Consider the following 13,808-nt stretch of genomic DNA (forward strand, 5'->3'; position numbering starts at 1 on the left):
TTTATGCAGACAAGGAGCCTGAGATTCTAGTACAACAGAAGCAATTTCACGGGACAGACAACATTAAATACCTTTTTATCCCGACGAGATGAATGTAATGCCTTTAAACAATAGTGTGGAAAAGGAAACAGAAAAGACAGGAGATGAATAAATAAAATACGAAGGAGACAATGCATCGATCTCATACGGATGTCTTAGAGTGAGAAAGGTGTGGTGCGTAGCTGGTTTTGTACTCTTCTGCGCCTGCAACATTTGGACAGGTGTCTTGAGTCTCATAACCATCCAAGTAACTGACTTCTATGCACTCAATCACTTTAAATACCCTGCCTTCTAACTTTTGTGGGCCCATCCCTTTCCCCGCTTCCCCTTACGCACTGCGAACGCTCAATACCATGTCCCTGTACCACACATAAAACCATCAAACAATAAAGTTCTTTATGCTTATTCAGTGGTCGGTCAGCACAAGCACCAGAAGAGAGCATAATAAACATAGAGCATTTGTGGGACAGCAGGTAAGAGTTATCAGAGCTGTTATCCTGTAATCTGAAGTTAGTTTAAATCCAACTCCTTTTGTTGATCAAGGTATTTAGCCGAAACTGACACAGTAAAAATACACTGCTGTATAAATGGATAAATCATTGCGAATTTCTCTAAAACTGTAAGATAGGTTTGGACAAAGGTTTCAGAAAAATATGGATTAATAATAATGTAGACGAGTGGTGCCTAGGTAGTGCGAGAGCTTGCGAACAGGGTTTTGATCCCTGCTCAGTCTATGTTGAGTTTACACCTTCTCCCCATGTTCATGGGGGTTTGCTCTGGTTTCCTCCCACAGTGCAAAGCCATCCAGTTAAGGTGAACTGGTGGCGCTCAATTGCCCGTAGCTCCGGCCACTGGCAGGTCAGTGTTGGTCCCAAGACTGAATAGATGGTGAAGGTTGATGTCGGGAAGGGCATGCGGTCGCGTAACCTCTGCTCAAACCAGACTTCCAAATGCTGCAGCAGTTGGAGGGAAAAGCCAGAGCTCTAGAGAACGCAGAGCTCACACAGGTGAGTAGAACATAAGCTCACCAGCAGTTAAAAGGGAATATAAACATTTCCAGTTGCCATCCAACCAATACCATGTTATAGCCTCATTGGAAAGTACATGTACCCTACAGATTGTCACATTTTCCAACCCACTGCAACAGCTGAAAATGTTTTTCTTCAGTATAAAGCACAATCAGATGTGATGGCACCTTTTAACAATATGATAAAGCAACAGAAAGGTGCAAATTCATGTTAAAATCATACAAACAACAACGCTACTGAGACTGCATCCACGCAATACACTATATCTATTGACCAATTAATTTTCTTGTAACAGCGCTCGGTGAGAATGTTCTGGTAAAACAACTGGAGAAGAACACACAATGTATTGCCAGAGGGAGCAAAAAAAAAACTGAACATTTTTGAATTATGTGTTCCTAGAGTACAGGAAAAAAGGGGAGGAGGGAAAAAAAAAAAAAAAAAAAAAAAAAACCCAAAATAACACAGGGATAAAACAGCAGGGAGCAGCAGCTCTGCAGCATCATTCACCTGAGAATCACGTGTGTCACATGAGAAAACCCTTCACACGCATTCCCTGAAGCGTGACAGGGAAGCGCACGCGTATTCGCTTGTTATAAGACGCAGCTCCCTGACTTCATAATTGCGCAAAGTAAACTATGACAACGGCAATATTTTTGTAAACCCCCCCCCCCCAACTACGCATATTCATGAGCACTAGAATATAAAGCAATCAAAGTGGGCAAAGGAAGCACGAGTTTCAAGTCTGCCTCGACAGCCGTGACTAGATCTGTATTCTAACACATCCGTGAGAGCCACCGTTCATATAAAATACTGAGAATGTCAGAAACGCGTCATTAAAAAGAATTAGAACATTAAATTAATAAGAACACCTTTCTGGCTCTGGCCGTTGTTCACCAATCGTGTTTCTGGAAGTGACCACACAGCTATTGTTTTCACCTGGGATGGAAGGCCATTCCCCTGGGCATTGAGTTGCCTACTGATTCAGCTCCGTATTTGTCACACAGACAAAAGGACAGCAAAGAGCCTCCTTTGTGGCAATGAAATCCAATCTGGTCTGGAAGGTCCCTCTGTCCATTAGCGGCTTATCACCATCTTATCAAGATAGGATCACAGAGTGTCCCCTCATTTGCTTCATTACACTGTCATGGCCTGCCAGAGAAATGTTAAGTGCTGTGATGAAGCTGACATCTATAAAAATGCTCCCTAGGATTCCAGCTATGAGCAGAGCTCAGCTGAAACCCATTTTGGGGGGTGGCCGAGAGTGGGGGCGCCGCCCCGAAGCCGTGACCTTTGACTCCCGGGCTGACAGGTCGGCCCTCCGGCCTGCTGGATACCTGGTGTTTCACAGCCTGGTGAGGAGCTTTGAAAACCTCCACAAGTTCTGGATTACAAGGATGTAAAACACCTTTGTTCCCCATAAAAACGCATATTGTGCTTTCATTATCTCAATTACATCTGGGTTGCCTAAAGGCAAAATACTGTAATAGGAGTCTAAATATTTAGAGACATGATTTTATTACCATCCATATTTTCTTTACAATAACCTCCAACATGCAACAAATCAATTAGGAAATACTTGGAACAAAAGGAAGCAGCGTGATTCATGCTTTCTTTTCTTACCATAGTATAACAAATGCATTTCATTTCTTGGTTACAGAGGATGGGGTTGTTCTCTACGGAATTTGCAACATATCAAAACGAAACAGTACGTACAGTACTTGCGGGTGCTTGCGGATTAAAGGCAAAAGGGTAAAGAAGTTCATTACAAAGATTCCTAGTAGATCAAAATGTTATATTTTCGTTCATAGTCCATAGCTGAGCATTAGTACACAGCTTTTTTAATACTAATCTTCTCTGATCTATCGCCTCTTCTTTTAAAGAATGTGTACGCAGATTTTTAACCACAATTCTCTTAGGAAGCATTTCTATAATTCACTATATTTCAGTGCTCTGCAATATATTTACACAACTATTATCTGTTTGGATTAATTCATGAAAACCTCTGCGCTCCAGGGTAAATCAGCATCAGCTCTCATCAAGTTGAGCTATGCTCTATAGTTGTGCTGCAGTATGACGACGCATACCATAAACCAATTCTTAACTTATTCGAACATTGCTACATGATTTAAATCCCTGCTGCACTTTATAGTCAATCAAAAATAAATTTTAATGATATACATATAACAGCAATAAGCAGACATGGGTTATGCCATTAGCTTTAAATCAGCTTCATTTTAACTGTTTTTCTATAAGTTTGACAGTATGACAGGAACATATGACTCATGTCATGTCACGACAATTAAACAAAATTAAAATAATAGTAATAAAGTAATCATTGTAGTTAACAATAAAAGTACTAAAAAACTTTCAAACTACCTATACTTCATCCAAATGAAGTGTATGTGTATGTTAAAGTGTGCATACTTCTTAATTCTGCCATACTGATAAAATTATATGAAAACAGCAGATAAAAATACTGTATGACAACAGCAGCACATTTAAAAATGTATTTCATATTCAAATGCACATTGTGTGCTGCATTCATCTGAGTCAAAACATAAACAGCCACTATGTAGATACGCAGCCCTGATTTTAGTCCAGGTTATCAAGATAATACCGCAACTGAACCCTGGCCAAAAACATCCTTCTCTTCAGTGAAAAAGATGTGTGAATGTGATTGTTCTTCCATATCTAATTCAAGTACTTTTGAAAGGGTACAGGGAAGAAAAAAAAAAAAAAAATCAAAGAGCTGGATTTGTTTTACCATGATCTTTTTCCACTTGAACATTCTCGAGCCTCATCCAGGCATGACGGATATGCAGCACCAGATACACCGGGGGGGGTTGGAGAGCGCCGTCCCAGTCACTGCATTACGGCCTTAATAAGAGAGACCAAGTGCCATGTGTCCTTCTTACATACTGCACACAGTAAAAATGTGACTTGGAAAAATTAGCAATGCACATGGGCACAAAAAAACGTGCCAGAGGAAGGCAATCTAATCTTTTACCCCAACGTACCCCATTAGGTACACCATGGAACAATGGAACGTGTCTCAACCCAGCCTTCTCAGTGCTTATCTGTCACTTCTTGCATAAACCGAGAAGGAAACCCACACGGGGAGCAATGCTGCTCAGTCCGCATACTATATTGCGTTGGGAATGAACACCTACGGGGGGGGGGGGGGGGAGCTGACCTTCCTGTAGCTACATCGCGCGTCCACAAGCCCTGTCCGCATTCACCACAGAGCCCAGATAAATTATAAGCAAATGCCTTTTTAATCATCTCTGAAAGTTCTCTGTGGAAAAAGGCTTGTGACAAACAGGCACTAATAACAAACTCCGAAAAACCAGAAAAATATTCCCATAAGATCTACCCAGTATGGCCTGACATCACATTCCACGAATGGACTTTTTTTTTTTTTTTTTTTTTTTTTTGCAAAGGAGATCCGTGGTCGGTAGAGTTACCCAGGGCAAACGGCAGCTCTGCGGATCCTGTGACCCATTTCCCCAACTCATGTTATTACCCCAGGCTTCCTTATCAGATGCCCATATAAGGGGAACAATGCTCAGCCTGTGCCTTACACAACTCTCTGACCAGTTTACACAACTGGATTTTTAGTGGACTGACAGTAATAACTTGGTCTACCGAAGCCGGGACATTCAAAGCCTCACACACAGGGCGGCCCGCTCATGGCCTCAACCTCGGCAGACCATTTACAAGCTTCTGCTGCGCAAGGTGGCCAGAGAGCAATGGTCGAAGGGTCACCATGAGATCGTGGCAAGAAGAGGCGCGATCCAACACCGGTACGGTATTGTCTGAACGATTTACCGGGTAGGGTAGAGCAAGTGCTGCAACGCTGAAGGCGACTCTTCTCGCAGAAAGGGAGGGCAGGAGAGTGGTTACCATTGCCTTCCTTAACATCGCCACATATGTCGCTGGACTGAGGGAGGAACCTCACACAAACAGAGGAGAACGCTCGGGCTCCACACTCACCAGGCTGAGATGCTGGGCTGTGAGGCACCAACACCACTTGCTGTGCCGCCGCACCGCCACGTACACTAGATACATCCCAGGAAAAAGATGTCAAACGATGCGAAATGTGAAAAAGATGTGAGATGTCGAAAGCAAGTTCAAATATATGTAATTCAATGAAAAAAGCTCTAAGTAGCACATATAAGAGACTCCTCCGTCTATTTAAACAGCTGTTACAATACACATTTCATAAGGACTTGTATTTTCCACCTCTTGCTGTTGTACCCTTGACCACGGTATGAGATCTGCTTTACTCCAGTAAAATTATCCTGCTGTATAAAAGGGCAATTCATTCTAAGTAGCTCAACACTGTAAGTCGCTTTGGAGTAAAGCATCGCTAAATGAATAAATAAGCAAATAAATACAATAACGATGGAAAGGAAGGTATGTGGACGAATCTCGTCAACACCAGGATCCACTGGTTGCATCTCTGGTGAGCAGGGTCAAGCAGCTAATGTCCATGTTGGCGGAGAGTCAAAGCTCCGTCTTCCCTTCTGTCAAAGTACCTTGGTGACATTTCTGAAATGTCAGTGTGGATTGCACCGCTATGAACCAAAATCCCAAGAATTAGCCAAAATCACAGAGATGGTGCCCACAAGGCATGCTCTCAATGTGGGAAAAAGTTTATTTGACACAACCTTAACTGAGGCTTTCAATGGAGCTGATCTGCCAGGCCTTTGGGAATTTTAAAGAGATCATTTAAAAAAGATTTAAAATACCACATGCTTTCCAAGCAAACCTAAAAGCCCAAAAACGTACATGTATTGCCTTTGTGTTCAGGAAAGGCAAACAGTAAAGGAATTTCTTTTGGGTTTTCTTTTTTTTTTTTTTTTTAAATTTCATAAATCCTCCATTTATCTCATGCCACTCATCTAAAGTCTGCATAAGAAATTATATAAAAAGTGACTTCCGTCAGTACTGGGTAACATCAAGATATTCTAAATGTAATACAACACAGATGAGAAGCTCTCCTGTGTTTGCAACACCAAAAAAAAAAAAAAAAAAAAAAACCACGTTAAAATGCATACAGAGAATATTTGCTTTAGTAAAAAGGGTAAAAACCTTTTGCTGCAATTCCACATCATGCTTCAGTTATACATTTTGAGGAGCAGACGTGGTCCTGACCTCTGCAGGGTACGCAAATAATAAAGTATGGATAACTTTACAAAGCAGGCCCGAGGGCTCCCGAGAAATGATAAACCTGGAGCGTGTCAATCAATAACGCAGACTTTCCGGGACCGCCGGGGAACAACGTCCCGGGCTCCAGAGAGCACAGATGGGCTCACATTTGTGAAATTCATTTTCACGTTTCAAAGTACACAAGTATTTGAAAACGACACTGGGTGTTCGAGTGAACGTGCCAGAGAGTCATGAGAAGAACAAAGCTCTACTTTGGGATTGATAAAAAAATGCGAGATACATCCAGCTAAAGACATCTCCCTACTTTACTTCTGCCAGAGAGAAAAAAGCCCCATAGCAACAGCCCGAAATCAGTAAGGAAAAATATAATGGCATTTAATGCAGCTAAAAAGACCCACTAGTCTGTTTACTGTATTATTACTTTTCGTTAATGATATCTTGTCCATGTGCCTGCTTTCCCAGCAGAGTAATCCTATCTGCATATAGCTTCAGAGGAAACCCAGGAGATACGGTTACATAACCGCATGTTGCCTTGTGCCGTGCCGGGATGGCGTTTTCCACGGCTGCTGCGGTTCGGTAGAATTCAATAACCGCCGCTGTTTTGAACCGATCACTCAAGCAAAATTTCCTCAGAAGGCCGCGGATCGCTTTCAGAGCGGCCTCGGAAAAAAACGGCTCCCTTTTTGATGTATGCAGACAGGTACGGTGTACGGTAACCGGTCCCTGGGAATCAGACCATCTTTAGCGTACACGAGTGGACCAATGAACGTGGAAATTCGACCGGACATCTGCACGTCCAGGAAAGTCTCGGAGAACAAAGGCTCGGGCAGAAATCTGCAAGTGATTAATAGCAAGAAACTCAACCGAATGCTTTCATGCGCTTCTTTGACTCGAACCTACAGGCACAAAAGTTTCCAATGAGAAGCACTGGCCACCTTTAATGACTCTTCGCAGAAGTCACAGCTTAAGGATCATATTTATCTATGCATGGAAAAGGGGAAAAAAAATGAAATTATCGAGAAACGGGGCTCAATGTGCACTTCATCAAACATTCTCAGTATGAATGTCAGAGAACAGAAAATCCACTAAAATCCTAGAAAGAGATATTATTAGAGGTTCCAGCAAAGAAAGCGGTTTTCATGTCAAGATCATGCAAAGCAGAGACTAAATAAACCAAAGACTGAGATCCATCAAACAGGATAATTAAAGTGACCACAGAACGTTTGAGGATTTTACTAGGATCTAAATAACAAACCTTTATTAAAAATATCCTAAATACCCTAAATCAAAACACTATGTTCCCTGAAAGACAGAGGAGAGAACTTGCTGATTTTACTATATTGGCAGGTTTTACAAAATTACAAAACACTTAATGATAATGATGTGTGAGGGAAATTTGCTTCTAGAACATTTCAGGCCACATGCAGAGGGCAGCTGGAAGCATAGCGGGCAGAGCTGGTGCCTTTGATTCCAAAGGTTGCAGGTTTGAATCCCTCATGTAGTACCTTGAGTAAGGTACTTACCCTAAAACGTGCCAGTAAAAATAATCCAGCTGTATAAATGGGGAAAGGATTGTAAGTCACTTCGGAGAAAGGCATCGGCTAAACAAATAAATGTAGACTAGTGCCTCCTCACATTTGGACATGAACACATTGTTCAGGCCTTTTCTTGAAGAAAAAAAAAAAGATGATGGCTAGATGGAGACAAGACAGCGAACAGCCAAAGGCAAAATACACAGGAAAGACAAACGCTGCCATCCTGTGCCAGAAACTAGTAAGACACCAAAAATTGTACAATTTAAAAAAAAAAAAAAAATCTGTGTAAATGATTCAGAGTAACAATTATTAACTTTCAGTTCGAGATGAGTTAGAATGTTTGATAATGAGCTTTACAGTGATTTACCCATTTAAAGAGCAAGGTATTCTGACTGTACCAACTCAAGGTGAGTACACTGACGAAGGGCGGAAGCAGGAAGGAGGTTCAAGCGAGGAACCTTTCGGACCGCCGGACAACATCTATAACCATTATGTCACCTGCAGTCCAGAATAGAAGTATAAATACCAAATACTACATGTACCGGTAAACTTTTCTAACAACGGTCATGGATCAGTTAGTCACACTGAGAAAAGCAGGTGCTAAACCACCTTTTTTGACACCCACAAAAAACCCAAGTGCGGCTCAGTGGCCTTAGGCTGAGAAGGGGCTGTGCGTAATGACTCCCCTACAAACTGGGCCGCTGGCTGCGTACATTACTAACATGACTGGTCCCTCTCTCACACACACACACACACACACACACAGACCACCTCCGTAGACCGTGATCTCACGTCCGAGAGGCGCGTGAGCATCGCCGTGCCGACGCGGAGTCAACGTTTAAGACGGCAACTTTTCGCAGCAATTTTACTCACTGTGGGACTCGTCTTATTCCCTTCTTACCAAATGGGATTAGGGATAAAGCGCTGACCCGCACAAATAAACCAGTCAAGCAAAATAAAATCTAAGCGGCATTTAGGTTTTTTGGTCTATAAACTAAGCGCTGCCCTGTACCATTAGCATAGTAACATAAATATATGCGATTGTGCCATTTTAACTTTTGGGACACTTGATACAGAACAAAGACCACACTGTAAAAGCTTAGCACCTTGGCAAAAAAAAAAAATGGCGTAGCACCAGCGTGTGTCTTAACTACCCGCCCATTAAAAATAATTATTCTTCTCTAGGGCTAAATCATTAATGACTGCTTTTCATGTCTGAAGCGAGTGCCAAGAAAGCGCGGTGCTCGCCGCGAAAAGGCCTTCGCGCTGGAAAGCAACACGTCGCTGTTTGCGCTCTGAGCTCACGAATCGCAGCGGCGAAGGGCATCTTCTGTGTCGGGCAGAACTCCAAGCTAAATAAATAAGCAGGATGAAAAGGAGTGACGGAGGAGGTGGGCTGGCCAAAGGCAGATAGCGGAGGGCCCTTTCGGACGTGCATTAGACCACATTTGTCATTCGGGGTAGATAAAGGATAGGAGAGGCCGAAATCTTCCCATTAGGGCCCGAAACAGATGGTCAATTAGGAGCGCTTTCGCTGAGAAGTGTTTAATGAGGCATTTCCCCGAGAAAGGCGGCCGCCGGCGCAAAGCAAACGGTTCAATCGCGGCGCTCTCGGCTCTCTCCCTTCGCTCTGCCCCCGCTATCTGTGGAGCGGAGGTCACGCGTACGAGGAGGAGGGCTTCGGAATCGATCTGACGCGCGATGGCTTATCGAGGGAGGCAGGCCTGCTCTCCACATCCTGCGGTCTCTTTATCCTCCACGGACATAAAAGCTGGGCCCTGCGACGCAGCCTTTTTCCTCCCTCTGTCAACGTCGCAAAGCGAGACAACTTTTTTTTTTTTTTTTAATTCCTTTTTTTACATGGAACTTGTGAGGACAAAAAGCAACTTCTGCACGTCGCTTTTTTCACGAATCTGAGGTCACGGTACTGCCCGGGAACCACAACCACACACATTATAGGCATGGCAGCTCGACTAAAACAACAGCAAGTCGGCTTTCAAAACAAACACGCGCCTCGTTGCCGTAGTCAACTAATAATGTTTGCAGAGCTTTTTCTGAATACAGCACAAATTAATTTTGGACTGAACACCAATGCCAGAAATGCTATTATAACGCCTGTGCTACTCCTGGCAGGCACTAGAGGGCAGTACTCGACACACAACTAATACACATTGTAAATACTGTACATTCCAGACCAACAAGAAGACAATCACTGCAGGCCCCACTTATCCATATCCAAAATAATTACTGTTCTTTTGCAGCTGTACATACACTTAGCTGACAACATAACTCAGTTAGCAGGCTATTAATTCTTTTAAAATGTAGAAAAATTCATTTTACAGAAAATCGTAGCTCACCAATATTACATATTCAAATCCAAAATCACATTTGCACTTGTTATGCTCACCTTTTTTGCACCATTTATGAAACACATAAATGCATTCAAATCACTGGCAGATTTTTTTTTTAAGTGTGATATTTAGCTATAACCTTTAAGTACTTCTGACTGACAAAAATGGAAACACGTGAAAATTAATGGAAATAAATTATTTCCATACGGCAAACTGTATCTTGCAGGCCCGTTTACATTTCTTTACAGTATTTTGCTTACCATAAGTTTCTCTACCGACAGGTCCGGCGACCTTCTGCAGAGGACTCTAAGTTCTGTGTGACGATGAACTGCAAATGAAATAAGCGCGGTGTTCCTGCCGGCAAAAGGGGGAGAAGTGTTGATGGCGCGCGCCACGTCGTCGTGTAGCCTGGAAGGCCTGAGCTTAACATGCGGATTAGGGCTGTCGTTCCGAGCCAAAGCGACTGCCTCAGAACAAGAAGCAGAGAGCGGGCCTGGTTTTTAACTTTTCCTGTGGGATGCTGGTCCAGCCGACCCCCCCTGAGGTGAAAGGCGGGTAGAGGAGGGACAGGAGCGCAGAACCAATTTGTTCAGCCTGAGTGCCTTTTTGAGTTTCTTCCTCAGCAGCCGACTCGGTTCGACGGCGGGTCCTGCTGGCTCTTGCCGATCGCCGAACACGTCTCCAGGCCCGCAGGAACCTCCACCGGCGTTACATCCAGAGGGGCCCCGGGCCTTGCCCGGCCTTCGCGTTGCTATTGATTTGTGTTTATTCCAATCACCTAGCAGGGAGCCCCATTAGTCATTAATGCCGTGAATCGTCCCCCACTTCCCCAGGCCCCCGTACTGATGACCTTGGCACCAGCTGCACACCTTCTGCACTATGTTCAAATCACACACATCACGACGTCATAGGCGAAACCATGAAGGAAACCACACATGGACAGTTAATGCAGGACAGTTCGCCCCAGGACAAAAATCCAATAGTGGAAATTTGAACACGCTCACGGCAAAGAAAGTAAGCCCAAAGTAACTGAATACGGTATAATTTTCATTCATATTTGTGAGTGTAAACATATCATTAAGTTGAAAATGTGACTGCCCTGACAATAAACATATCGAACTACATTGTGGAGTGTTGGTTATTGAACTGGAATGCGGTGTTCCAACCCAGAGCGTGATTTCCTTAAGTAAATATCCATCTGTATTACTGGCTTAAGCGTAAAATGTTTCCCACGCATAGACAGTATAGCATTTTAAACCATTACACTACCTATTTCTCAAATGCGCAAACATCACCTAATCCTGCACGGTCACCAGGACAATAAGTGGCCCACAAATGATTCTTTTCTTGAATAACAGCAAGGGCCACTATGTTTCTTTAGGGCCATCGTTTTCGATGCTGTAGCGTACGAACGACAAACACTTGAAATGAAGAGTGCTGTTGCTGCGGCTGTTGCGTTTGGGTAATGCTGTATGCTGTTATACGTTCGAGCTACAATTGCACGCACGCATTACTGGATGTCCGGAACAGAACTATCAAATGAACCTTCTCTGACCCTGAACCACAATATGCCCATTCGGCTTTTCTGGACAGCGGTAAGAAAGAAGACAAATTTCTACTGTACTGTGGCACCATCTAGTGGTTTGGCCATAGAATTGGACTGTTAAGCACACACGCACACACTTTCAGAACAGCTTGTCCCATACGGGGTCGTGGAGAACTGGAGCCTACCCGGCAACACAGGGAGTAAGGCCAGAGAGAGAGGAGACACACCCAGGACAGGACGCCAGCCTGTCGCAAGGCACCCCAAGCGGGGCTCGAACCCCCGACCTACCGGAGAGCAGGACCTGGTCCAACCCACTGCGCCACCGCGCTCCGCTACTGTTAAGTGTAATTTTTTTTTTTAAAAAAATCCAAAAGGTACTGGGTTCCAAAACATTCCCTAACATACATCCATATCTGTATAATCAATTTTGTATTTACAAACTGACAACTGAGGAATCTTCCACACAGCATACAATCGTAGTCATAATCTCAAAAAAGTCCGTTTGCTTTTCAAAATATTTAATGCCGTTAAAAAAAACTAGAATTCTCTATCTTACACATTCTTCCCACAGCAAATGTTATCTAATATGAAAATTCTGAATTGATAAAGTAAAGATAAAATATTCTTAATTCAAATCATTAAAAATGTGTCATCCATCATTAAAAGCCCACTAGGGCTAATACACTACTTGATACCATTATAAAAAACAATAAAGTGAGCAGCAATTAGGTGAAAAGAAATGGCAACAGTAATGGAAAACAGAGCAGTTCATTTCCTTCAGAGCTAATTAAACTAATGGAGAACAGCACCTCCTAATGGAAAATGGCCTGTCTCCTCGTCCGGGCCAAGTTTAATGATGACAATTATTAGCGCAAAGATAAACGAGTGCTGTATTTTTTCTTTAAAAGTGTGGTTCTTAGCGCAGTCACACTAAGGGTACCTTCCTCGAATTCTCCACTGTGCGTTCTAATCTCATTGGTCATATCGGAGGTACTAATGAGCTTGGACCTTAATTCAGAGTAAAATGTGTATTTCAGTCTCATCAGAACCAGGCCATTTTTCTCACTAAAAACGTACTAAAACCATAAAGGGTGCAGAAAAAGTCTCACTTTGCTCTTAAAATAAGCTCAATCCGGCAGCATCCGACACGCTCACGTTCAGCGGGTGCGAAAACTGCACTCAATCTCACAGTCACAGAACCCGTCACTTTGTAAACTTTGACATCGGCTCAGATATCAACAGTCCCAGTAACTAAGAACTTGTCAAATACTGGGGCTTAAACACTACATTAGCAGTAGTACTCAGTGGAGTAATGGGCAGCTTTTGGGGGCCACATTTTGCTGGCTTAAAAAGGGCTAAAAACAATGACTTTGTATTAATAGAACAATGAGCATGAAAAGAAAATGAAAAATGATGGGAAAAAGGGTTAAGAAAGCAGACTGTAAAACAGAGGATGCACAAACTCAAGCGTGGAGAGCACCAATCCAAGATCCTTTATACTTTAGCGTGTATGACCCATATATTCAAGTGTATGGTCACCTAACAAATTAGTTATTAGTCACAGGTGCCTGTTTGAGATTAATAACATTACTGATCTGAAGCAACGGTCACCTGATGACCACTTGGCTGGGGTTCCTCCTGGCTGTACATGGGTAGCTCTCACACAGGCAGAAGAAGAATGAGTTCATCATGACAGCAGCATGTACCTCGCGCAGATGCAGGTTCTCCTTCTCCTTCTGGTCCAGGATGACCTCCAGGTGGCTGACCTGTGACTCGGCCTCGGCCACGCGGCGCGCCCGCTCTTGGTCGCCCTCGGCCGAGCGTTCCGATGGCAGGCCTTTGCTCTGCAGCATCTCCAGAAGTTTCTTGATGGACTCATCACGGGCGCTGAGGGTCTGCTTCTGCGTCTCGATGCGCAGCTCCATCTCCTCCAGGGTCTTCCTGAGGAGGAAGAGCTCCTTGGCTTGCCGGTCATGCTCGGCCTGCAGGCGCCGGAAGTTCTCCTCCGTCAGCTCAATGGTGAGGTGCTCAGCACCGCGGCTGCCGCTCTCCTGTTGGAGGAGATGGTTGAGGTCCCGCTGGGTGCGCAGCTCATCTTGCAGGGCCTGGATGGTCATCTGCAGGTGCTATGAGGACA

The 13,808-nt window shown here is 43.7% G+C and overlaps 1 protein-coding gene across 19 annotated transcripts in view; it reads right to left on the minus strand.

Moving 5' to 3' along the window:
* Positions 1-13,808, minus strand: part of LOC108925612 (ERC protein 2) — a 238,838-nt gene that overhangs the window by 195,408 nt on the left and 29,622 nt on the right. For all 19 annotated transcript variants that reach the window (XM_029249231.1, XM_018737690.2, XM_018737689.2 and 16 more), the window contains one exon: positions 13,378-13,797. In XM_029249231.1, coding sequence (XP_029105064.1) covers positions 13,378-13,797 — 420 coding nt within the window. The remainder of the gene's footprint in view (positions 1-13,377; positions 13,798-13,808) is intronic.

Source organism: Scleropages formosus, chromosome 2, assembly GCF_900964775.1.
Source record: "Scleropages formosus chromosome 2, fSclFor1.1, whole genome shotgun sequence".
Classification (NCBI taxonomy): Eukaryota; Metazoa; Chordata; class Actinopteri; order Osteoglossiformes; family Osteoglossidae; genus Scleropages; species Scleropages formosus.